Raw genomic sequence first — 26,188 nt, 5'->3', positions numbered from 1 at the left:
CACTTTCTTTTTTCGCATTTTCATATGAAAAAATTTTGTGTTACGTTCCCCTTCTACCAACCATTTGACACCAGATTTTTGTTGCCAGAAAAGTTTTTCAATACTTAATTGGTGGTTGACTTTAGCATAAGCTCTATTTATATGGTCTCTGTTAATTACTAAAGGATCTTGTTGGAAATTCATTTCTCTTTCTTCTACTTCTAATTTCGCTAACTGAAAGTTTTTAAAGATGTCTTCGAAAATCTACTTATTCCACCATTTCAAATCTTGTTTAAGCAGCTATTGTTTGTACCAAAATGCTTGCAGTCTTGTAGCCTGTAAAGGAATTTGTCAACTATTTTCTACAAAGTTAAGAAAATCATGGTGTTTTGTCCATGCATGCAGGAAGTGAAATGTTGAAGGACCTTTTTGATTTGCATTAAAACAGGAGATTAAAAGAGGACAATGGTCGGACCCATCCTAGTTCAGATGTTGAACTTGTGTAGTGGATAAGCATTCGGCCCATTCTAGATCGTAAACTACCTTATCTAGTCGTTGAAACATCCGGTTGTTAGCACTAAGATAAGATATGGTACTTCAGAACCAAGAAGTTCTTCATTATCCTCACGAGATTGGAAAAGGGTCTTTTTTCACATCTAATGATCTTAGAATCATTGACGAACTCAATGGATATGCTTTGTCCATATAAAATCGTTTTAACACTTTCGCTATATAATTAGATTGATGGATAAAAATTTCATTTGTCAAGTGTTCAATCTGAAGACCCAAACAAAACTTTATTTTTCCAAGATCTTTCATTTCAAATTCTTGCTTTAAATAATCCACGACTTTTGATAACGCTTTAGGAGTTCCAATAATGCTTAGATCATCAACATAAACAGCAATTATCACAAATTCATATCCAAATCTTTTAATAAAAATGCATAGGCATATAGGATCATTTTTATAGCTTTCTTTCGACAAATATTCACAAAGGCGATTATACCACATACGTCCAGATTGTTTTAATCTGTATAAAGATTTATTTAATTTGATCGAATAAATCTCCTGAAATTTTAACTTTTGTGCTTCAGGCAACTCAAATCCTTTAGGGATTTTCATATAGATATCATTATCAAGTGAGTCGTATAAATAGGCTGTAACTACATCCATCAAACGCATTTCAACCTTTTCATGTATTGTCAGAGTAATTAAATATTGAAATGTAATTGCATCCACCACAGGAGAATATGTCTCTTCATAATCAATACCAGACTTTTGGGTAAAACCTTGTGCGACAAGCTGTGCTTTATATCTCACAATCTCATCTTTCTCATTTCATTTTCACACAAATACCCATTTATATCCCACTAGTTTTACTCCATTTGGCGTACGGACTACATGTCACAAAAATTCTCGTTTTGCAAGTGAATTTAATTCCACTTTGATTACGTCTTTTCACATTCGTCAATCATTTCTATGTTTACAATCTTCAACAAATATAGGTTCAAGATCCTCATTTTCTTTCATAATATTGAGCGCTACATTGTATGCAAAAATATCATCGACATTTACTTCATTTCGGTTCCATCTTTTTCCCGTCATGACATAATTTATTGAGATCTTTTCATTTTCACTAATTTTAGGTACCTGAATTTCTTTTGAAATTATATCAGGGGTCTCTTTTGGAGTTTTTGTTTCCTCTTCCTGACCATATTGAATATTTGCTCTTTTTCATTTTCGAGAATTTTTATCTTTGTAACCGATTGGTCTTCCACGCTTTTGGCGTGTCTTAGACTCATTGGCAATGGCAGATTATCTTACATTAATTCTGATTGGAGCATTTGCAACTGGTATATGAGATTTAGTTATTTTTTTTAGGTCAGTAAATGCGTCTGGCAACTAATTTGCTATATTTTGCAAATGAATTATCTTTGAACTTCTTGTTCACATTAATTTGTGTAAGGATCAAAACTAGATAATAATAATGTATTCCAAGATATTTCTTTGTCCAGCTGTTTATTTTCTCCCTTTAATGTTGGAAAAATTGTTTCATCAAAATGACAATTAGCAAACCTTGCAGTGAATAAATCTTCTGTTGAGGGTTCTAGATATTTAATTATAGATGACGATTCATATCCAACATATATTCCTAATCTTCTTTGAAGATCCATCTTTGTGCGTTGTGGTGGAGCAATTGAAACATATACCGCACATCCAAAAATTCTTAGATGGAAAATATTTGGTTCCTGACCATAAACCAATTGTATAGGGGAGAATTTATGATAACTCGTTGGCCTGATGTGTACAAGTGTTGCTGCATGCAAAATGGCATGTCCCCAAGCAGAAATTGGGAGTTTAGATTTCATAAGTAATGGCCTTGTAATCAGTTTAAGATGTTTGATAAACGATTCTACTAGACCGTTTTGTGTATGAACATAACTAATAGATTGTTCAACATTTATTCCAATAGACATGCAATATTCATTAAAAGCTTGAGACATAAATTCACTAGCATTGTCAAGACGAATTGTCTTAATTGCATAATTATAAAAATGTGCTCGCAAACAAATTATTTGTGCAATTAATCTTGCAAATGCCAAATTGCGAGTTGATAACAAGCACAAATGTGACCATCTTGTTGATGCATCGATTAAAATCATAAAATATCTGAATGGTCCACATGATGGATGTATAGGTCCACATATATCACCTTGAATACATTCTAAAAATATAGGGGATTCAATCTCAACTTTAACTGGTGATGAACTTATAATTAATTTACATTGAAAGCATACAGCACATGAGAATTCATTAGATTAAAAAATCTTCTGATTTTTCAATGGATGACCACATGAATTTTCAATAATTTTTCACATCATTATTGATCCAGGATGGCCTAACTGGTTATACCAAACATTAAAATTATTAGTAAACTTCTAGTTTACATAAGTTTTAATCATTTTAATTTTTGTGTAGTACATTCTAGAGGACAAAGTATGTAATTTTTTCAATACACATTTTTTACCTAATATAACAGATGTAATATAAAGATATTCAATGCCTCTCTCATTCGTTGTCTCAATATGATATCCATTCAAACGAATATCTTTAAAACTTAATAAGTTTCTTTGAGACCTAATAGAAGATAATGCATCTTTTATTATAAACTTTGTTCCTCCGGGTAGTGAAATATTGGCTCTTCCAGAGCTTTCAATTAATCTTGTACTACAAGATATTGTATTGACATTAGCTTCTTCCATTGTCAAGTGAAAAAAATATTTCTTGTCTTTAAATATAGTGTGCGTTGTAGCACTATCTATTAGACATATATCTTCATCATTAATCTTGGATCTAAGTAGATGAATATCCATATTTTCTTCAAGAAAATAAAATATATATAGTAAGAAACTTATAGAAGAGAACATTAAATATAAACTTTGTTATTAAAATACAAAAAAAAAAGATCTTCCTAATAGACATATTAAAACACATTAACTTATTAATAGAATTATACTAAACATACCAAGTTCCTAATAGAGTTGTACTAAAAAAAAACACTCCAACAAATAATTTACAAAATTTCATTATTGGGATTTTCATCACTAATCAAATGATCAATCTGTCCTTCAAGGTGGGTAAAAAAATCAGTAACATCTAAGTGTGTTATATCAACTTGGCTATCATCTTCAACAAAGTTTATTTTGATATTTTTTCCTTTATCTTTTAGTGATGCTTGATCAAGTTCAATAAGATATTTTGGTGTACGACAAGTATGTGACCAATGCCCTTTCATGCCACATCGATAACAAACATTTTCTATATTCTTTTTACTTTGTCCACCTTTGTCTTTTTCTTGTATCTCTTAACTATTCATCCACTTCTGGTGGGTATTCTTATTATTAGAATAATAATTTGGGTAACCACCACGACTATGATAATTATGACGACTTTTTCCACGTCCACGATTACGACCATGATTATGACCATGACCACGACAAGAATTTCTAAATGATATTGCATTCACTTCAGGGAATGGAGCAGAACTAGTTGGGCGAGATTCATGATTTTTCATCAATAGCTTGCTATTTTTTCAGCCACAAGGAGACATGAAATCAGTTCAGAGTATTTCTTAAAGCCTTTTTCATGATATTGTTGCTGCAAGAGCACATTTGAGGCGTGAAAAGTAAATAATGTTTTTTCTAACAAATTAACATTAGTCACCTTTTCTCCACACAATTTTCGTTTAGAACTAATTCTATATAATGCTGAGTTATATTCACTTGCAGTTTTAAAATCTTGCAATCGTAGATGCATTCAATCATAATGAGCTTTTGACAGAATTATTGTTTTCTGGTGGTCATATCTTTCCTTTAGACTTTTTCAAAGATCGACTAGATCTTTTATTATGAGATGCTCAATTTTTAATCCTTCATGAAAATGGTGGCAAAGGAAAATCATTGTTTTTGCCTTATTTTGATTGGATGCTTTATTTTCTTCTTTGATTGTGTCTCCAAGACCCATAGCATCTAAATGGATTTCAGCATCTAGAATCCAAGATAGATAGTTCTTGCCAATAATATCAAGAGCCACAAATTCAAGCTTTGTAAGATTTGACATTGTGATAGCTTAAAAGAAGAACATAAATGTTAGTATTACACACTATATCGTAATTGGCAAGCAAAACAATAAATTGACTGATGAAAAACAATTAATATAAAATTAAAAATTGACTTATTATAAATTGGTAAAATTTGGGCAAAACAATAAAGTGATAATAGACAAAAATTACCTGAAGAAAAATTGAACTTCGACTTTGTGAAGCTTAAGTGTGAGAAATTAGAGAATCGTGTTGATAATGTGTTATGAAAAATAACTAAAAAAAACAAATAAAGATAACTTGAAAGAATAATTAAAGAGAAGAAAGAAAGTATTTAAGGGGAGAAAAGAGATTTTATTGAAGTGTGTGCATGCAAATGAATTGAGGGAGTCTATTTATAAGCAACTAACCCCCTTATCTTGATAGAATTTACAAGATGAAAATAACACTTAGAGATTAGATGGATTAAATTCTAATTTAATCTAATTTATATCAAATCTAGATATAGATAGTATAAATGGATATTCACAAAAATATTCATAACATTATGAAACCTTTATAAAAAATAATAATTTTCAAAATTAAGTTAAAACTGTTTCGTATATTTACTTTTATAAGCACTTTTTTATTTATAAGTTGTTTAACAAAACAACTCATATAAGTTTTAATTTTAGTTAAAATTACCATAAAAGGTATTTGCTAGGGCTTTTATTTTTTTTTCTTAGTACGAGAAAGGCAGATGAGATAGAGATCGTGATTTGCATTAGAGAAGAATGATTTGTAGAAAGAGAGAGAGGAAAAGGAAATCGATTGAGAAATGAGATATTTTTTGAGATGGTAATATTAGGATTATTTTTAATAAATGTGGACATTTTTGAAACCAAAAAAAATTTCTTGAAAAGTTGACGTGTTTTTAAAAGAAGAGAATAGAAAGTTCCTCTCTAAAGCTTTTCTTGGAACTCTTTTTTCTTTTAAGTTTTATTTTAAAAAAAAAATTGATTTTTTAAAAGCTTTTTAAAATCTTGTTTGGTCTGATTTCTGCTTTTAAAAGGTTGATAAGCTGAAAAAAATCAAGCAAAACAAACACTAAAAGTTCATAATAATCATTTCGGACTCTTCTCTCGAAATAGCTAAATAGCATCTATACATGTAATATATAACCATGCACTAAATTAACTTGATAATTTTATTAAAGTAGGTATAATCTTTTGACAAAAGAAAAGCTTGACACTATTTGATAAGAAGGAAAAGAAATAGATTATTTATTTAAGAAAAACTCTAAATTATTTAAAAAAATTCAAATAAATTCTTATATTTTATCACGTTCAATGAAGTCTTTATACTTTTATTTTGAACCGAATAAGCCCTTGTATTTTTATTTTGAGTCAAATAACCTCATATGATTAATGATTGACTTAGTTAAAATACCATTTGTTATTCTATGCACGTTATACTAACATGATATGTTAACATATCATAATTAATAATAATATCATATACAGACATATTATAATTTCTAATGACGTAACATTTTAATTTGACATAAAAATATAATTATACGATATTTTACAGTATCATATGAATATAGAATAATAAGTGATAGTTTAACTAATGACAATTAGTTAATCATTAGTCACAAGAGCTTATTTGACCCAAGATAAGAATATAAAGAATTGATGGAACTCAAGAAAAGAATAACAGCTTATTTGAACTTTTTGAAATAATTTAGGCACTTATTTGAGCATTAAGCCTAGGAAAAATGGAAAAAAAAGAAAGAAATTCTTTTCCTTCTTTATATCGAGTATAAAATATGATAAAAAAACGAAATTAGGAATAAAATTGTAAATAAAATGATCAATGTAAGTAAAAAGAATATTTTTCTCTTGATTTTGAAAGGATTAGATTATGAAAGAAAGGAAAGATGTAAATCTAATCATATTCCTTTCCCCTTGTATTTTCCTTTTACCCAATGAGGAAATGAAGAAAAGAAACACTATTTTCCTATCACACAATTTCTTTCTTTCCTCTTTCCCTCCTTCTTTTTCTCTCGCTTTTAGTGTCTAAAAGGTTCTCTTATTTTTTTTTTTTGATCCATTCTCTCCTTCTTTCTTCTACTCCTTTGCTTTGTTCTAGAGTGTGTCCAATTGTCATAGGTATGGTTTTTTCGTTTTTTTCTACTACCATGCTTCTAGATTTTTGCCTTGCAATCTGGGTTTTTCTACCTACCATCTTTCTTCAGGATTTTTGTGTATGTCTTCTATTCTTTTATGAATTTATTTTGTTTTCTTTCTTTGTTTTGGTGTTTTTTTATTCGTTTCCTTTCGTCTTTGATTTGTTCAAAGTGGTGTTCTTCTTAGTTTCTTTACATTTTTTTGTATTTCCAATTGCAATTGGTTTTTCTTTCTTTCTTTTTTTCTTTTCTGCATTTTATTTTCATTGTTCTTTTACTCTTTCTATCTTTCTCTTCTTTTCTTTCTTTTTTCTGCAATTGGAATTCTACTGATCTTTTTTCGTCTTTTAGTCTTCCTTGCAATTGCTCTTCGCTTTTGTGATATTGATTTCTTCTTCTATTTTGATCTGTCAGTTTTATGGTTTGAATGTATTTATCTGCAAGTTCTACTCCATGATTTTTTGTTTATCCTAATTTTTATTATTTGAGTTTTTTATTATGTTTTTTATAATGTTATTGCTTACATATAGAAATAAAAAATTTTTGATGTTAGTTTCTAACTTTCTTTCTTTTTATCTCATTTGATTTGTTTATTCAAGTTTTATTATTTGGGTTCTTTATTACTTTTATTTTTATACTCTTATTGCTTCCATACAGAAATTAAAAACTTTCAAATAAGTTTTTAAAATTTTTTTTCTTTTTATCTCATTTGATTAAGTGTGTGGTTATACTTCTCTATTGTAGACAACAATCTATGTACACCTTTACTCATTAACTTTAGTTTTTCTCTCTTTTTAAAATTTTGTTATTTTTTCTCTTAATTTCTTAATTTCTTTACTGATTATGTTTACAATTATGATTTTTTTTCAGAGAAGTTGCCATACAAGTAAAGAAGAAAACTCTCTTATCTTCGTGGTGATTATCCATTGTTATTGATTTTTTTATACATGAATTTTTCTTTTTTATAAGTTGATGTGGTTTTTGGACTAATTTGCTGAAATATCATTGATTAATGTTGCTTTGTTTTGTTGTACAATCTTGAATTTTATAAGTTTAAGATGGTTTCCAAGTACAATTATTTCAGGTATTTTAAATATCGTTCTTATTTTATTTGTTGATAACATAACTTTTTATTTATTCAAGTTTTTATTATTTGATTTTTTTATTTTTATTTTTATAATGTTATTGCTTCCATATAAAAATCAAAAGTGTTTTATGTAAGTTTTTAAATTTTCTTTCTTTTTATCTCATTTGCTTAGGTGTGTAGCTATACTTTTTTTTTATTTTTATTGTAGACAATTATCTACTTGCTCCTTTGCTTATTATGAGATTGAATTCTTTGTTTAGTTTTTTTTTCTTTTAATTTTTTGTTATTCTTTCCCCTAATGTTTTAATTTCTTTACTAATTACATTTACAATTTCATCTTTTTCTTTTTTAAAGAAAAATTGCCATACAAATAAAGAAGAAAATTCTTTTACCGTTGTGGTAATTACCCATTGTTATTGAGCTTTTTTATATATGAATTTTTCTATTTTATAAGTTGATGTGATTTTTGGATTAATTTGTTGGAGTGTGATTGATTTGTGTTGCTCTATTTTGTATCTAATATAAGCTTAAGGTTTCTTTTATTTCTTATTTTCAATTATATTTATTTACATGTTTGTTCGTTATTGTTTTTACAATATTGTTTATATATAAACTCATATAACATTTTTGTTGTGGTTACTTTTTGACTATTCAAGAATGTCACATGTAAGTGTATTTTTTTACAATTTTTACAAAATATAGTAATCATCCTTCTCTTTTTATGTTGGTTTGCAATTTTTATGGTATTTGTGTTGGTATCTTTATCACAATTAGTTTAAATTGTGATACTTTATGAGCATATTCAACAAATTGCATGATAATGCAATGATGGATCAGATTCAGGGTTTTATAGAGAATGGAATGCTTATTGTCATTATTGGAAAAAAAAAAGCTTTACAAGGAACAAATGTTAGGGTCGTTGAAATCACCGATTAAAATCACTTAGTATGTATTTTGCGTGTTACTAAGTTGTGTGCTACAATCTACATTCACAACTCTTTAATAAATGACTATTTAAACAATTATGCAACTTTTGACTTTTTTTTGTATACCTTGCAATTGATAAATAATTTTATGAATGCTTATATAAAGTGAATACCATATGATTATTGAAATGTAGATATATTTCAATAAAACACTGTTTTACTTATATTACTCGAGAATATCACATAGGTATACTTTAGGAGCATTTGGTGTAATGCCAATGAGGAACATTTCCTGTAATTAAATTACAGGAGTCACGTTACAATGTTTGGTTTGTGCTTTATACAAGGTAAAGTGATCCCATTACGATCACATTACAATCCCTCCTCTCATAGAGGGGAAGTAATTTTCCCTTTGCAAAGGGTACCTTACATTTTTTTTTTCCTAACCGTCCCTCCCATTACCTCCACTTTTGCTATTTTCTCATCATCTTCTGCTTCCTCTTCTCACCACTCACCTGGACATTTCGATCAAGCCCTCTCTTCTATTTTCTGTTGTGGTCGGTTGTGGTTCCAAAACCATCTTCAATCTTTATGAGATTCCTTGAGCCAATTTTTTCTTTTGTTTGAATCAAAGCTTTTGTGGGCCTCTTGGATCTTTAAAGTTTGAATATTTCCTCTCCCTGACCAGTTGGATCTCTAGAAAGAAGAAACTGTTATCTCGTTCCAGTTCTGTTTTTGTTTTTCTTGTTGTTATGGGTTTGTCTTGATTTTCTTCCTCTCTTTCTCACTGCTATGCTTTTGTGCTTGTTGCATTTCTGACTTTGTTTCCTGTCTTGGATTTTGTTTCTAATGTGAGGAGTTCCATTGTTTTAATGACTCCTCCCTTTTCAATATGGGAAGAAGAGACTAGAGCGTATCCATTGTACGAACCCAGGCTAGGAAAAAGGAAATTACTATGTCCTATAAATATTTTCTGAACCAGAGCGGATAAACTCTAACTTTTATTAATAAAGCTGTTATTAAATANTTATATGTAATTAAATACTATATATATATATATTAATATTATATATATTTTAATAATTAATATTTAAATATTATATTATTTTTAATCATGTTATTACTTATTATGTTAAAGGTTAAAGTTAAAAAATTAAAAAAAATTAATATTAAACAATAAGATAAATTTGTTTAATTTTATATTTTCATAAATAAAGATAATTTAGTAAAATCACATTACATTCCTAATAAATACTTCCAAATCAAACATTGCAATGTAATTTTTTTAATAATCACATTTCTTATAATCATTACTTTCTTATAATATACTAAAAGCAATAATTACATTTTCTATAAAATATCAAATCTCGTTTTGTGGTTTCTACAACAACTACCGTGAGCTTTTCTCTCAAAATAACTAAATAGTATTTGTGATTGGTATGAAAGATGAAAAAAATATAAAATAAGTTGAAGTAAAAATTATAAATAAAATGTTTAATTTAAATTAAAAAAGTGTTGAAAAAAAATAATGAGATTATAATTATTTGGAATTTGGGGATGATATTAGATAAAGAAATATATTTAACTTTTTGTAATTTTTGTATTATCAATTATTTATGGTTTTTGAAAGTGTTGTATCCATTTTATGATTATTTATTAATTTATCTGTATCTTTTGATTTTTCTTATTTAATACATATATATACATATATATATATTTATGTTATTTGTAGAGGGAGTGGACGGAGATTTTACTAACTAATATTTTTATTTTCATATTTTTAGGTTTCAGGATGATTTTTCATATATAATGTTAGTTCTTTCTCTAAATTTTTTTCTTCACTATGATAGTTAATTTATTTTTTGTATTTTTTATTATGTTTTATTGAAATTTTATTTTCTTTTTTATTTCAAATTTAATTCAATGAAATAGTATGAGTAAAAAAAATTAGTATTTTTCAAATATAAGAATATTAAAAAGTAAAAATACCATTATTTAACATAAACGAAAATAAAATAATTATAGAAAAAAAAAGAGAAAATGGAAAAGCGAGCGAAGGAGAGCAAGCCAGGTGTAAATTCACACGCTTCACCTATCTGTTCAGCCCCCATCAAAGTGCATTAAACAAAAAATGGCAGCTTCAGCCGTGGCAAGCGGATCCCCGAAGCTCTGCTACTCCACCCCAAGTCACTGCCCATTATATCCCGCTACTAAGCTCAAAGGCACAGCAAAGTTTCTCGTCGACCCCAAATTCTGCTCTTCAACCACCTCCTTTCAACGCTCATTTCCCATTCGAGCAGTTGATTCCCAAGCAGAGGAAGAAAATCCAAGCTTGGATGAACCCAATGCTGGTTTCATCCCTCAGGTCAGTTTCTTATTTTTTTTTTGTTTTTTCTTATCTGAAGAAATATGGGTATTCTGTAAAAATCTAAAATTTATCGTGCTTTAACGTACTTCAGTTGAATTCTATATAAATCGTTTGATTTCTGTTCCGGTCTTGAATTACTCTCTAGTTGTTTCCAAGCCGTGGTTGATGCTTTGGGTAGCGAAAGGGCCTTATCTATCAAGCAAAGTCATGGTATTCAATAATTTGGCATTAGATTGCAGCTTTTGAAACCAAATTATGACTTTTTTTTTTTGTTTTTTAATCAGCAGTCCGTTCCTTTTAGAAAATTGTTGGGACTTGGAAGATATGTTATCTTTATCGAGAACTGAGATGAGATGTTGTTAGTAGTGAATGGATAGAATTAAGAAAAATGAATTCATGAGAAGTAAAGGAAATTATACTGAGGTGATTTAATCTGATGGGATGACAATTGAATGATTGGCTATGAATAACACTCTCTCTCATTCTCCGTTGTTTACGTTTTCATGATTCTGTGCCCAGATATTGCTTGCAATCAGTTATATCTAAGACATGTATGGGCAGGGATTTGGCTGGGACAGAGTATAGACATATCCGATTTCCACTAGATTATGACACTGATATAGTGACCTTCAAAATAAGATGTGTGGTATTCTACAGAATATTATGAATTCCCTTTCTTTGATTAATCTCATTTGTTTACTGATAACAAGTTAAATCTGGTAGGGGGGTTAATATTGTATGTCTAAATGAATACTCTTAATAAAATAAAACCATGCAGGCCCAGGATTTTCTAACCTCCTAAGCAAGTATCCAAATCTTCTGAGCGCTCAATGAATATTCATCATATGTCCTGATATATTAATGCAATGCACAGTTTAGCTAATTGTTGCTGCATTTCTTTGGTGCTAACAGGAAGATTTTAATTATCTTTGGAAATTAGGAGCTGGTTCTGCTATAGGTGCAGCTATAATAAAGTATGGAAGCATCCTTTTTCCAGAGATTACCAGACCAAACATCTTACAGGCTTTGATCATGATATCAGCACCAGTTATTATTGCTGTTTTATTGTTGATAAAGCAAAGTCGTCTTGAGCAATGAAGCGAGAGAGCAACCAATAGTACTTTATGTAACCTGTTGGTTCTGGACAAGTTCTATTAACATTTAAGCCGTTGCATATGAATTGCTCTAGTTTGTGATTGAAGTTGAGCTGTACATAGAGTGGTAATTGAAGAACTCAAGTGCACTCTCAAAATATTCTAACATTAATATAGGTATCAGCCACATCTTAAAGATTTTCATTTGGTCTCTCCTTTGTGATGACTTTGCATGTTGCTGGTTGAGTTCCTTCTCAGCTGGTTAAAGGTTAGTGGTTCTTTTAATCTCTTTCCCTCCAATTTTTAGCTATCGTAATAGGCGTGAACCAAGTGAACGTACAGGTTTTCAGTAACAAACTAGGAACATAGCAAAGTAGTATGAAAAGAAAAGTTACATTTGGGTTTGGTTATGATTCTGTGAATGATGATGATAAAGTTGTTACGGTAGCTTCTTTGCGATATGAAGGGCTGTATGATGATTCGAACCAAGCAGATATGTAGACGGTTAGCAAGGAAATCCTGCAAACTAACTATTATATTATGCGTATTTTAGTGAACTTTAAAACTATTTGCAGCCCCTTATTTTGTTGCCATGAATTTATCAAACAGGCTCTGCATATTCCATTCTCCATTCTGTATTAGTAATTTCTTTATAACAAATTTACAATTAAAAAAATTTAACAGGCAGAAATTAATAACTACATTAGGCAGTTAGCCTTTTATCTTGTTGATGTCAGTAATGAAAATTGTTTACATACATTAACTTATATTCAAGTTGTTAAAAATTGGTTATATATTTTGAATAGTATTAGTATATTTCCATTTGATCGTGCATTGCATGAGTTCAAAAGAGTTTTTGTGTTAGTTGTTCTATCAGATAAATTAGCATATTGCAATAATTAAAATTTAATATTTTAATTTAAAAATCTCAAATTTGAAATTTTCTTCAAGTCTTATTTAATATTTTACTAAAAGAAAAAGGCACACATAAAGAAAAAACAAAGGCAAAAAAAAAAAAAACCCCCTAAAAACAACATCAAAAGACTTTTGAAGTGGTAGTATATTAGTATGGTCATTGGTCTACGTTATACTTTTTTATAAGATTATGACTCTGGCATTTCTTTAATGGATACCTAAATACTCTCCTTTCGCCATCATCCTAATATTACTGACTAATAAACTAGTTTTCAAAGCCGTCTCCCCTCTTTGATTTGGTAATACTCTTTTGTGTGTGCAACGATGGCTGCAGCTGGTAATCTCCTAGAAGATTTAATGACAGATATCCTCTCAAGAGTTGCTGTGAAATCTCTTTTACGTTTCAGGTGCGTACATAAAACCTGGTATTCTTTCTTCAAATCATCTTCTTTTATCATCACTCACTATCAAAATCCCAACAACAACGGTCATGGCTTCGGCTTTGTCTTTGTCAAGTTCCTGGAATATGAAACACGAGTCCAAGTATAGGTTGCTTACTCGTGATACCTTTCATCTCTGTGTCAACCTTGAACTACCCTTTGAATCTTATTTTGGGTGGTGCTATCCTGTTGGTTCTTGTATCGGCTAGGTTTGTTTCTGTGAACTTAGGCCTTTTCATGGTGCCAGGATTTTGCTTTGAAACCTTTCTCTTAAACAGTATAAGATTATCTCTCAATCCAGTCTTTCTTCCATAGACTGTCTGCCCTATAATGGTTGAGGTCTGTGGGTTTGGTTACGATTCTAAAAATGATGATTATAAGGTTGTTAGGGTAGTTCGTTGGCATGACTATCTGGAAGGGAAAGGCTATCGCCAAGCTGAAGTGTACACGTTGGGAATGATTCTTGGAGGAAGGTGGGATCACCGGATATGAATGTTGATCATTGGATACATCAGGCTTACCTGAATGGGGCTATTCATTGGTTGGGACATCAAAATAAGAGGAGCTGCGGAGTTCGTTTCGATGTTAGCAGTGAGGTATTCCAGCAATATCGACTGCCAGATTGTCTAATGAAGAATATCGGAATATGAGGATTGACGTTTATGGGGATTTGCTTTGTCTGGTAGAACGTGTAAAAAGAGGGGATGACATATGGTATGATATTTGGTTGGTGAGAGAATATGGTGTGGAAGAGTCCTGGATCAGACTACATGCTATTCAACTCTTTTCAAGTCATGATGTGCCCCGGCAGTTTCTAGGATTTGGGATAAATAGAGAGTTGCTTTTGGGCAATTATCAAGGGCTAACTGTGTTTGACCCCGATAAAGAAGAGCTTAAGAATATTGAGTTCAATCGGTATGTAGGCTTCTCGAGTGTTGTCACTTGTGTTGAGAGTTTAGTCTTCCTCAAGGGGGGCAATGAATGATACATCGAGTATAATCTCTCTGAAGGTGATGTTTCTGTTCACCATTCAACATTTGAGTGGGGGGATAATCTGCAATGGCAGCAGCTGGATCACCTAATGGCAATACCATCTAAAATCTCTATGTTGGATATCAGTGGTGCTTCTCAGGATTGTATCTATACAAAGGCAGCAAGGTCTGACTTATGAAAGAATCACAGAGAAAGAAATCTGCTAAAGTGCTATGGAAAATAAATTTGCCTTTTTTGCTATGAATATGTCTATCTTCGTCATTCTAGAGTGAATTTTAGTTTTATGATTGATCAAGAAACTTTAATATTTAGAACTAAAAACCTTTCAAATGTGCTCTGCATTGTTCTAATGTCCTTTTACCATTAACTATTCCAACAAAAGCACAAAGGATACAAGGATTAAAATGTTGCTAGAAGATCATCATGTCTACAAAGCATAATCGGATTCAGAAGATACATATAATGCCAGTGACTAAACACAGCTAGATTAATTAACCCTTCATCATTGATTTATTTAAAAAACTTTCAAGAATAGTTGCTAATAACTTTAAAGTATTCAACCTGACTAAAGTTTATCTAAACCCATTGTAACTAATAATTTGCATTTGATAATGAAAATTATAAGGTTACAAACGTTTGGGGGATTTTCAGGCTTAGTAATTGAAAATTATAAGGTTAAAGTGGGGTTTGAAGCACTGAAGTTTTAATCGTATAGGATGAAGACAATTGGAAGCTGCTGATACACTGAGACACAGATGATTGCAGTATCTTTCAAATGCAGAAGCCTTCAGAGTCATGGTGAAAGCAAATGGAGTGTCGTTTAATTCAGGTTGATGTAAATTACACAACTTTAGCACACTTTAAGTTTTGAAGCCTATAAATTTGCAAAACCTTACAAGTCGCACCATCATGCTCCAATAAACTCAAAACTCTCCACCCAAGAAGCCATATATCTAGCTTTCCTGCCATGTCCCAATACTATTCAAACGAGGCCGGCGCCGGCCGTGCCACCAGTTTGATATATATATATATATATATATAAAATAAAATTGTGTATATATTACATAGATATTTAAATTGTTTGTATAATACTTCTAATTAGATATGTTGTCTAACTAGGTAATAGTATTGTATAATGATTCTAATTAGATAGTTTATATAATTATCTTAACAATATATAAAAATTGTTTTTGGATGAAACTCTGGTATTTGTGTTTCTTCTTTAAGTTTACTCTTCGGAGTTATAAAAGCTCCTCAGAAACTGAAACAATAATGGTAGCTGGTAATCTACCAAGTGACCTCATCATTGAGATACTCTCGAGACTTCCAGTGAAATCTCTTTTACGTTTCAGGTGTGTACATATAACCTGGCTTTGTCTTTTAAAATCATCTTATTTTATCACCAAGCACGTTCAGAATCCAAACAACAAAGATCATGAATTCCTTTGCATCCAGTACAGGGATGTTTCAGGTATCTCTCGATATAAGTTGCTTACTCGTGACACATCGGAAGTCTCTTTAGACCTCAGAATACCCTTTCCTAGTTTGGAAAGTGTTGTTGGTTCGTGTAATGGTTTGGTTTGCTTATATATTGATCATCCTTTTCCCTGTACCAAGATTTTGCTTTATAACCCCGCTCTTAGAGTGCAGAAGATCATCCCTGAATCCACTCTTTCTCGTCCAGAAAGTGGACGTCTGCATCATGTGACATTCGGGTTGGGTTATGATTCTGTAAATAATGATTATAAGGTAGTTAGGGTAGCTTCTTCGGAATCCCATAAGGAAGGGAAATTGGTTTCTATCACGCAAGCTGAAGTACACACACTGGGAATGACTTCTTGGAGAGAAGTGGCAATATCACCGGGTGTTAACTTTAAGGTATATGGACCTCAAGCATTTTTAAATGGGGCCATTCATTGGTTGGGAATGGTTTGCAAGAACAAAAATATAACACAAGTAATAGTTAATTTTGAGGTCAGCACTGAGGTGTTCAAGTTGTTTCCACTGCCAGATTTTGTTCTAAGGGAAAGATGGGTTACGTGGACTGATGTTTATAAGAATTTGCTTTGTGTGGTTAGGACTGGGGATGGAGCATATTGTGAGATATGGGTGATGGAGGAATATGGTGTTCCAGAGTCATGGACTAGACTACATGTTATTCAACTCTCTTTAAGTTACCCGCTGTGGTTTTTAGGATTGGGGATGAATGGGAAGTTAGTTTTGGAAAATCTTTGGGGGCTAACTGTGTATGATCCTGATAATGAAGAAATTAAGAATGTTAAATTCGATCATCCAATAGGCTTGTTTACTATTGTCACTTACATAGAGAGTCTGGTCTTTCTCTAGGAAGGAAAGATGGAGATGATTATGGTAGCCACAATTTCAAAAACTTTTGATGCCTTTTTCTTTGTGTGATTTATTAGTCACTTCTCTGTTAACTTAAGCATTCGAGTTGAGTTGGAGTATTCTTCAATGGCAGCTACATCACCAGATGGCAAGAGCAAAGTTTCCATTGATACTATTTGGCATCCCAATCCTGCCTTTTGGCTATGAATTCTCAAGAGCAAAGTTTCTTTATTTATAATTGATCAGGAAACTTTAGCATCTATTTCCAGCCTTGTAAGATTTACAGCTTTTATATATAACAATAAAATTTTTAAATGAGCTAGCATTCTTCCTATCTCTATTTCCTATTAATATATGCTCTTCCAACTATCTTGTACCTGAAGGAAGTTATACCTGTTAGATGATGCTTATAATCAGAAGTCTACATAGAAGGTTTTAAGGTCAAATTCATGTATAAAAAGCATGAGCTCATTCAGAGAAAAATTATTGCAGTAAATAACCAAAGCTAGAATCAACCATTGACTAGGAATTATTCAATAACTTTCTAGAATAGTTCCTAAACATTAAAAGCAATTGAACCTGAACAAAGTTTATTAAATCCATCGTATCTAAATAACTAGCAAATGATATAATGAACGTTGCCAGGTTACAGAGGTTAATGAAGTTCATGTTCAAGCTTTCAAGCAAAAATATTTCAAGAGCAAAAGCTCATTCAGAGAATATATATGCCAGTGATTGACGAAAGCTAGAATCATCCATTCCCTATAAATTACTCAACAAATTTCCAAAACAGTTTCTACGTATGAAAACGATTCAACCCAGATAAACTTCATTTGTATCTGTTATATCTAAATAAAAACAAATGATAATGAACAAGTAAATTATTCTGGTTGCAGTTACTGTACACTTGAAAGATATGCACGACAGAGTTTACATCCTGCTTTTTGTCTGGATGTACCACAAAGGGATGAGAAGAGTTGGCGCATTTTGAAAGACAATTGGAATTATTTGTAGCCTGAGACAGAGATTATTGCAGTATCTTTCAAGTGCAGAAGCCTTCAGAGTCATGGAGAAAGCTGTGCTGCATCTTTGCAGGAACCGAGAATCACTTGAAATCTAGTATTTCGGCTGTATGGTTGCCTAATCAAGCCAAGAATTGTTTAACATGTACTTGATCACAGCTTGAATGATTAGAATTTAAATTCTACCTTATGTCAGGCTGAAATAGAGTTTTAAAGCCTATAAATTTGCAAAACCTTTGTTGCAGAGGCCCCTTTAACTTGTGTATGTCATAAAAAAAAAAAAAAAAAAAAATATATATATATATATATATATATATATATATATATCTCCTAGTCATGATATAACTCTTAACTGATTAACATTATCGTACTATAGTTAACTCGATATTGTAGTATGGCTAAGAAATAGGATTGTATAACAATTCTAATTGGATATCTTGAATATTTATCTTAAGATACATAATCATATTAATAATATATAGGTATTTTCGTTTTTATTTTTGGGCAAAATTCTGTTGTTTGTGTTTTTCATTGAGTTCACTCTCCGGAGATAAAAGAGCTCTCTTAAGAAATAAAAGCAATGGTGGTAGCTAGTAATCTACCAGGAGACCTTACCATTGAAATACTCTCAAGACTTCCTGTGAAATCTCTTTTACGTTTCAGGTGTGTACATAAAACCTGGCTTTGTCCCTTAAAATCATCTTATTTTATCGCTGAGCACCTTCAGAATCCAAACAACAAAGACCATGCCTTCGTTTTCGTCAAGTACACGAATGCTTCTGGTATGTCTCGATTCAAGTTGCTTACTCATGACACATTGGAAGTCTCTTTAGACCTCGGATTACCCTTCCCTAGGTGGGACACTGTTGTTGGTTCCTGTAACGGATTGGTTTGTTTATATATTGATCATCATTTTCCCCGTACCAAGATTTTGCTTTATAACCCTGCTGTTAGAGTGCATAAGATCATCCCTGAATCCACTCTTCCTGGCCCAGAAAGTCGATCTGTGGGTCATGTGTTATTGGGGTTCGGATATGATTCTGTAAATAATGATTATAAGGTAGTTAGGGTAGTTTCTTTGGATTGCCATAAGGAAGGGAAATTGGTTTCTAGCGTGAAAGCTGAAGTGTACACATTGGGAATGAATTCTTGGAGAGAAGTGGAAATACCCCCCGGTGTTAACTTTGGCTTATATGAACCTCAAGTATTTTTAAATGGGGCTATTCATTGGTTGGGAATGGTTGAGAAGAACAGAAACGCAATAAAAGTAGTAGTTAGTTTTGATGTCAGCACCGAGATGTTCAACTTAATTCCACTGCCGGTTTTTGCTCTGAGAGAAATATGGCCCATGTGGATTGATGTTTATAAGAATTCGCTTTGTGTGGTTAAGACTGCGGAAGGAACATGTTATGAGATATGGGTGATGAAGGAATATGGTGTTCAAGAGTCATGGATTAGACTGCATGCTATTCAACTCTCTCCAAGTCACCCGCCGTGGCTTTTAGGATTGGGGATGAATGGGAAGTTGGTTTTGCAAAATCTTACAGGGCTAACTGTGTATGATCCTAATACTGAAGAAATTAAGAATGTTGAATTCGATCATCCAGTGGTAAGCTGGTTTAGTATTGCCACTTACACAGAGAGTCTGGTCTCTGTCTAGGAAGGAAAAGATGGTGATGTTTATGGTAGCTACAATTCCAAAAACATTTGATGTAGTTTTCTTTGTGTGATTTATTAATCACTTCTCTGTTAACTTCAGCACTTGAGTTGAGTTGAGTTGAGTTGGAGTATTCTTCAACAAAATTTTTAAATGAGCTAGCGTTCTTCCCATCTCTATTCCCTATTGATATATTGAGTACTCTTCCAAATAACTTTTATTTGAAAGAACTTATACCTGCTAGATGATGCTTATGATCAGACCTTAGCTGGATGATGTTGGACAACTGCTGAATCAAGCCAAGAATTGTTATCTTCTAGTTGATGGCAGCTGATATGATTAGAATATATCCTTTTACTTGTTACCATATTGTCGTACCAAGAAGCTTATGAGACAAAATATATATATATATATATATATATATATATGTATTTTTCCTTTATTTGTTTTATCAAATTGACAACTAAAACCATAAAAAAAAAAATTATATTTGATTTCACTGACAGTATATTGCCACGAGATAGTGTCATTTCATTAAAAAATAAATATAAATTTTTGAAAGACTGAAAAATAAATATTATCAATTTTCTTTTAAAAGATAAAAATAATTTTTTTTATCACTTTTCAACTCTCTCTCACCCAATCTCATCATCTTCTTCTCTCCTTTTTTGTCCATTATCAACAATAAAAACCTAAATGCAATGATTGTTGCTATAATTAAACTCAAACTCTATCAAAACTTAAATGAAAAAGTTGGAGTTGTAATCATTTTTAATTAACCCATAAACTTCAATTGATTACTGTTAATTTTCACATTGGAATAGATTTTGTAAAGCAAAAATAGATACAAAATGTTGTGAAACTGCTACATTGAGGCCTGATACTGTTATCTAACAGAAAGATAAAAAAGTCATCAAAAAATTACTTCAACTTTAGTTCTTTGGGTTTATCTTTGAAAATGAATTTTAATTAGTTTAACTTCTTTTTTTTTTATTTTTAATTTTTGATCAGTTTTCTTGTTGATTTTCTGATGATTCTTTTTATCTTTCAATTAAACAACAGTCAATACATTTTGTATTTGCTTTGCTTTAAAAAATCTATTCCAATGTGAAAATTAAGAGTTGTCAATTGAAATTTACTAGATTGATTATGAAAGATTACAAACACCAACTTTTCCATTCAAGTTTTGATAGAGTTTGAGTTTAATTATAACAACAATCACTAGATTTAGGTTTCTATTATTGATAATGGACAAAAAGGAGAGAAGAAGATAAGATTAGGTGAGAGAGGGTTGGAGAGAGATAAAAAATTATTATTTTTTGTTATTTAAAAAATATATTTTTATCTTTTTTAAAGAAAATTAGAAATATTTATTTTTATGTCCATTCAAAAATTATACTTGTTTTTTTGATGAAGTGACAACATTATCTCATCACTTGACAATATATAGAAATTATACATTATTAGTGCATCAAATATAGTTTTTAAAAAGAAATATGCAAATAAAGAATCCACAAAGCTCAAAGTGATTTGTCAGAAAATACATATATGCTAATGATGGAACACTGTTAGTATATAATAACACTAATCATATTCATAATCTAACTCTAATTAATTAATAGTATTGTAATATAACTCCAACTAGATATTATAGTCTAACTAGATAATAATATTGTATGATAATTCTAATTAGATATTTTGTATAATAACCCTAAAAAGTTGTGTAACATGAATTTCAAATACTACATTCATTGGGTTTTGTTTTACTGCTTAAATTTGATATTGAAAGTTTCATTATATTAGCATTCTTTCTTCATGCAAAAGAGCCTTGAAAACGACCCTAATCATTCAATCTTTGTATCTTCCCTAATTATCTTCTCCTCATATAATTAAGATCTTTTGTTTTTTTTTTAATTTCATTTTTTAAAAAAGATAAAAATTATTCAAAATTAACTTTTCGAGAAAGAAATACATGCACTTATTTTTAATTTAAATATTCTAAATAAATTACAAGCATTACTATCCACAGCATAAATATCTTTGGAGGATCACTTTACAATTAATTTCTAAACCTAATCTTTGAATTCTTCGTTTCATTGACTTCACTCTCCGGAGTTAAAAACCACTCACAAAGATGGTTGCCGGAAATTTACCAGGAGACCTCATTAGTGAGATACTCTCAAGACTTGCAGTGAAATCTATTTAGCGTTTCAGGTCTGTACATAAAACCTGGCTTTGTCTCTTAAAATCATCTTATTTTATCACCGACCACCTTCAGAATCCAAACAACAAAGACCGTGGCTTCGTCTTGGTCAACGCGAAGTTCCCAGGTGATGCTTTAGGTAAGTCCTGATTCAGGTTGCTTATTGATGACACATTGGAAGTCTCTTTAGACCTCAGAACACCCTTTCCTTGGTGGGACAATGTTGTTGGTTCCTATAATGGCTTGGTTTGTTTCTGTGATATCGATCATCTTTTAATGCGTACCAAGATTTTGCTTTATAACCCTGCTCTAAGAGTGCATAAGATAATCCCTGAATCTCCCTTTTCTCGCCCAAAAAATGGATGTTTCGGTCCAGTGTCACTGGGGTTTGGTTATGATTCTATAAATAATGTTCATAAGGTAGTTATGATAGTATCTATGCATTATGGTGAGGAAGGGATATTGGTTTGTAGCAAGCACGTTGAAGTGTGCATGTTGGGAATGAATTCTTGGAGAAGAGTGGAAATATGACCGGATGTTCACTTTGAGATTTATGGACATCAGCATGCATTTTTAAAATGGGGCTATTGGGATTTCTTGGCAAGAAAAGAAATGCAAAACAAGTAGTTAGTTTTGATGTCAGCACTGAGGTGTTCAAGTTGTTTCTACTGCCAGATTTTGTTCTAAGAAATAGATGCCTTCGGTGGATCGATGTTCACAGGAATTTTCTTTGTGTGATTAAGCCTGAGGAAGGACAATGTTATGAGATATGGGTGATGGAGGAATATGGTGTTCAAGAGTCATGGACTAGACTACATGCTATTCAACTCTTCTCTTTGAGTCACCCGTTGCGGTTTTTAGGACTGGGGATGAATGGGAGGTTGGTTTTCGAAAATCTGGAAAATCATAGAGAGCTAACTGTGTATTATCCTGAGAATAAAAAACTTAAGAATGTTGAATTGGATAATTCAAAGGTAGACTTGTTAACTGTTGGCACTTACATAGAGAGTCTGGTCGCACTCTAGGAAGGAAAAGATGCTGATGATTATGACAACTAAAATTCCCAAAACTTTCGATAACTTTTTCTTTTTGTGATTTATGTCTCTTGTCTGTTAACTATTCAGCATACGAGTTAGAGTATTCTTCAATGGCAGCTACGCACATCACCAGATGGCAAGAGCAAAGTTTCTATATATAGATACTATTTGGTATCTCAATCTTGCCTTTCGGCTATGAATTCTCTTCTCTCAACCATTTTAGATTTCCTTTTAGTGGCTTTCTTTATTTATGATTGATCAGGAAACTTTAGCATCTATGTCCAGCCTTGTAACATTTACAGCTGTTCTATATAACAACAAAATTTTTAAATGAGCTAGCATTCTTCGGATCTCTATTTCCTATGGATATATTCTCTTCTAACCAACTTGTATCTGAAGAAACTCATTCCTGCTAGATGGTGCTTATAAATCAGAAGTCTACATATATAGAAGTTTTCAAGGTTAAAGCTAAGAAATCATGCAGAAAAAGCATAGGCTCATTCAGAAAACAATTATGACAGTAAATAACCAAAGCTAGAATCAACCATTCACTACGAATTGTTCAATAACTTTCTCGAATAGTTCCTCAGCATTTAAAGCAATTCAACCTGAACAAAGTTTATTGAATCCCATGTATCTAAGCAACAAGCAAATGATATAATGAACATTACCAGGTTCAAAAAACCTCTCACAAGTCTCAACATCCCCAGTAATCGCCCCCGAGGAGGGCAAAAGAGTAATCTTACCAATCAAAGACGACCGGTGGTTAAGCGCCTAAACCCGAAGTTTGAAAATTGAAAAAAAGCATGCACGTGCATTTGGAAACTCCTTTCCCCCTACAATACAGCCCATTTTTCAATTGGAAAACTTTGCCAAATTCGCCTCTCCCCCAAGCAACAAAGCTCTCTCTCTCTCCTTTTGTCCTCTGCCGAGAGACCCTTCGTCACCGTCAAACCCTATCAAGAAAACCCCATTTCTTCCAAAAGGTAAATAAAACTAACTAACCCAACCCCTTTTCTCGTTCTCTTCTCTTCTTTCTCATTTTCCGTCTTTCTTGGAGATTCCTGATACCCATGTTCTTTTTCTTTTTCTTTTTTCTGTCAGTTGGACCCATATGCAATGGCGGAGCCAAGAGATAGAATCACGAGAGCCGTTGATATGGCACAAGTCTTCGCTCGAAGCCGGTCTGGGCCTTTGGGAATTCTCTCCGATGAATCACGGGAGTTGTTAGGCTCCCCTGTTCAACGAGCAGTTACTCGTAGGCCAATGGGAGTTGCTGTAAATACGTCTGATGGAGGGCTCCGCAGGGGCAGCAGTTTTGGGGCCCCAAGGTCCGGGATTAGAAGTAGCCGGAATCTTTACCCGGGAAAAGAGAATACTCCGGTGTCTGTGACTGCCTTGGGCCGTGGAAGGGGCAGTGTGTTACCTTCTTGGTACCCAAGAACTCCTCTCCGTGATATTACTGCTGTTGTAAGGGTAATGCCTGCTCTTTCGCTTTTTTTTTGGTGCCATTTTTACTTTAGGGTTTTGATTCTGTATTTTGATCTGTTTCTTTGTTTTCTATGTTCACTGCTAAAAAGGAAAAATTTTGGTTGGTTTATTTTGAACTGCACTAGTTACTTTTGCTAAAGAGATTGTTGCCATTATGATTATTCAACCGCTGATTTTGGTATTTATTGTCTTTTTTTCCCCCCTTACTTCTAATATGTTTAATGATTGCTGAATTTCGTATTATTATAGAAGTTGCTTGCTTGAATGACCTCCATTTTACTTTCTCAGGTGTGGGTTTTTATCCCCTCATTTACGTTTTGCTGAAAACGTCCTTGGAGAACTGTTAGATGTTCATGTACTTGTCTTCCTTTTGTCACATGTACCTTTAGGCTCCCTTAGTACTTGTTAATAACCCATAGTCTATTTTCCTGTAAGTCTTTTGTAATTCTCTCTGTTTTTGGGTTTTTTATAGAACATGGACCCATACTGCCTGTTAATCTTTGTGCTATGTAGATTTCAATCTGATATATTCACTCCAGTCCCCTATTTTTTCAACCAAAAAGTAGAAGTTCATATCCCACATTAGATTAGGTGCTCAACTCGAGCACCAATAGAATGGCCAGAATTTACCTTTGTTTTCTGTGTCTGTCAAAGTTGGAAAGAAATTTCTCATATTTCTTTGGTTGTCTATTCTGAGGACAAGCCTAATTAGCTTCAGATTTGTTGGGCTACATAGGATTTCAGCTGAAATAGAGTGGATGGTATTTTCTTTTCTGTTCGTAGACTTGGAGGTTTTCTTGGGCTTGCTGAGATAGTTAAATTGATGAGAATTTACCCAGGCCATTCAAAGGAGGAGGGCTTGTGTAGGAGAAGGCGAAGGCCAAATACTTGAGAGCCCAGCATTGAGGGATGAAAGCGTTCTTAATTCAAATTTATCATCAGCTACTCAACTCAAGCACAATTTCTCTGCTCCAGCTACAACTGCCAGAATGAAGCCTTGTCCTCTATCAGTCCATAATGTGTCAAAGATTTTGCTTAATGTCAATAATCAGAATGCTGAGGAATCTGAGATTCTTACACCACAAAAGAAACTCTTGAACTCAATTGACACTGTAGAGAAAGCTGTGTTGGAGGAATTGCAGAAGATGAAGAGGACTCCCACTGCCAAGAAAGCAGAAAGACAGAAGAAAGTCCGCACACTGATGTCAATGCGCTAATCTTGAGTGCATTGTGCAACCACGTATGACTAGATAGCATAGATACTTTCTATCTTCTTCTACAATTTAACATACTACTAAATGTCTCACTATAGGATATACTTTTTAACTTCTTTTACAGTTTGACATATTACTACATGTCTCACTATAGGATCAGAAGTCAAATTTCCTTCAATACTTTGGTGTAGGAATAGAAGGATTTGTTTCAAACTCATGTAGATAAACAATTGGTTTGGTTTCTTAGCTCTATATTCATGTTACTATGTTCTAATCAAGTATCATAAGAATGGATTCTACCAATATTTGTTGAACAGGCTTTCGGGTTTTATTCTGGGTCTTTGGCCTCTGCCCTGACATTTTGACCATTCACATTAAGATTGGAATTTCCTTCTGTGTAACAGGCTATATTCATGTTACGATGTACAGATCAACTTATTTTTCTAGCTGTTAATTTTTTTTTTATGCATACATTGTTGGAGAAAAGGAAGTGCAAATACGGGAACAGAATAAATAATGGAGGTGGTATCTGGGATCAGTTGGATGACTTTTTCTAGCATATTGAAAAACAGAATAATGATAAAGTTTATGTTTTCTGAAAGTAGCAGGAACTGGTTGTTGAATATACCCTTGACCTTGCCTTTTT

At 32.0% G+C, this 26,188-nt stretch overlaps 5 protein-coding genes and 1 long non-coding RNA gene across 7 annotated transcripts; all 6 read left to right on the top strand.

Moving 5' to 3' along the window:
* On the top strand, positions 6,502-7,827 carry LOC18595317. Its single transcript, XR_001928383.1, has 2 exons — positions 6,502-6,827; positions 7,620-7,827. It is a non-coding gene; the product is annotated as an uncharacterized LOC18595317 (long non-coding RNA).
* LOC18595315 lies at positions 10,817-12,435 on the top strand. 2 transcript variants are annotated; one of them, XM_018122533.1, is made up of 2 exons: positions 10,817-11,127; positions 11,276-11,562. In XM_018122533.1, the coding sequence occupies exons 1-2, from the start codon at positions 10,894-10,896 to the stop codon at positions 11,294-11,296; spliced, it is 255 nt and encodes an 84-aa protein (XP_017978022.1). In that variant the 5' UTR covers positions 10,817-10,893; the 3' UTR covers positions 11,297-11,562. The 2 variants fall into 2 exon arrangements, with proteins under 2 accessions (XP_017978022.1, XP_007023267.2); XM_007023205.2 differs by lacking the exon at positions 11,276-11,562 and adding an exon at positions 12,043-12,435 and having other exon boundaries at positions 10,828-11,127.
* On the top strand, positions 15,845-16,918 carry LOC18507197 (F-box/kelch-repeat protein At3g23880). The gene has a single exon (XM_007099582.2). The coding sequence runs from the start codon at positions 15,845-15,847 to the stop codon at positions 16,916-16,918; it is 1,074 nt and encodes a 357-aa protein (XP_007099644.2).
* LOC18595313 (F-box/kelch-repeat protein At3g06240) lies at positions 18,521-19,600 on the top strand. The gene has a single exon (XM_018122753.1). The coding sequence runs from the start codon at positions 18,521-18,523 to the stop codon at positions 19,598-19,600; it is 1,080 nt and encodes a 359-aa protein (XP_017978242.1).
* Positions 22,379-22,825, top strand: LOC108662409 (F-box/kelch-repeat protein At3g06240-like). Its single transcript, XM_018122752.1, has one exon. The coding sequence runs from the start codon at positions 22,379-22,381 to the stop codon at positions 22,823-22,825; it is 447 nt and encodes a 148-aa protein (XP_017978241.1).
* On the top strand, positions 23,629-25,871 carry LOC18595312 (protein POLYCHOME). The gene is made up of 3 exons (XM_007023202.2): positions 23,629-23,823; positions 23,942-24,313; positions 25,168-25,871. The coding sequence occupies exons 1-3, from the start codon at positions 23,644-23,646 to the stop codon at positions 25,543-25,545; spliced, it is 930 nt and encodes a 309-aa protein (XP_007023264.2). The 5' UTR covers positions 23,629-23,643; the 3' UTR covers positions 25,546-25,871.

Source organism: Theobroma cacao, chromosome 6 (assembly GCF_000208745.1).
Source record: "Theobroma cacao cultivar B97-61/B2 chromosome 6, Criollo_cocoa_genome_V2, whole genome shotgun sequence".
NCBI classification, from domain to species: domain Eukaryota; kingdom Viridiplantae; phylum Streptophyta; class Magnoliopsida; order Malvales; family Malvaceae; genus Theobroma; species Theobroma cacao.
This window is presented reverse-complemented; position numbering and strand designations above follow the sequence as displayed.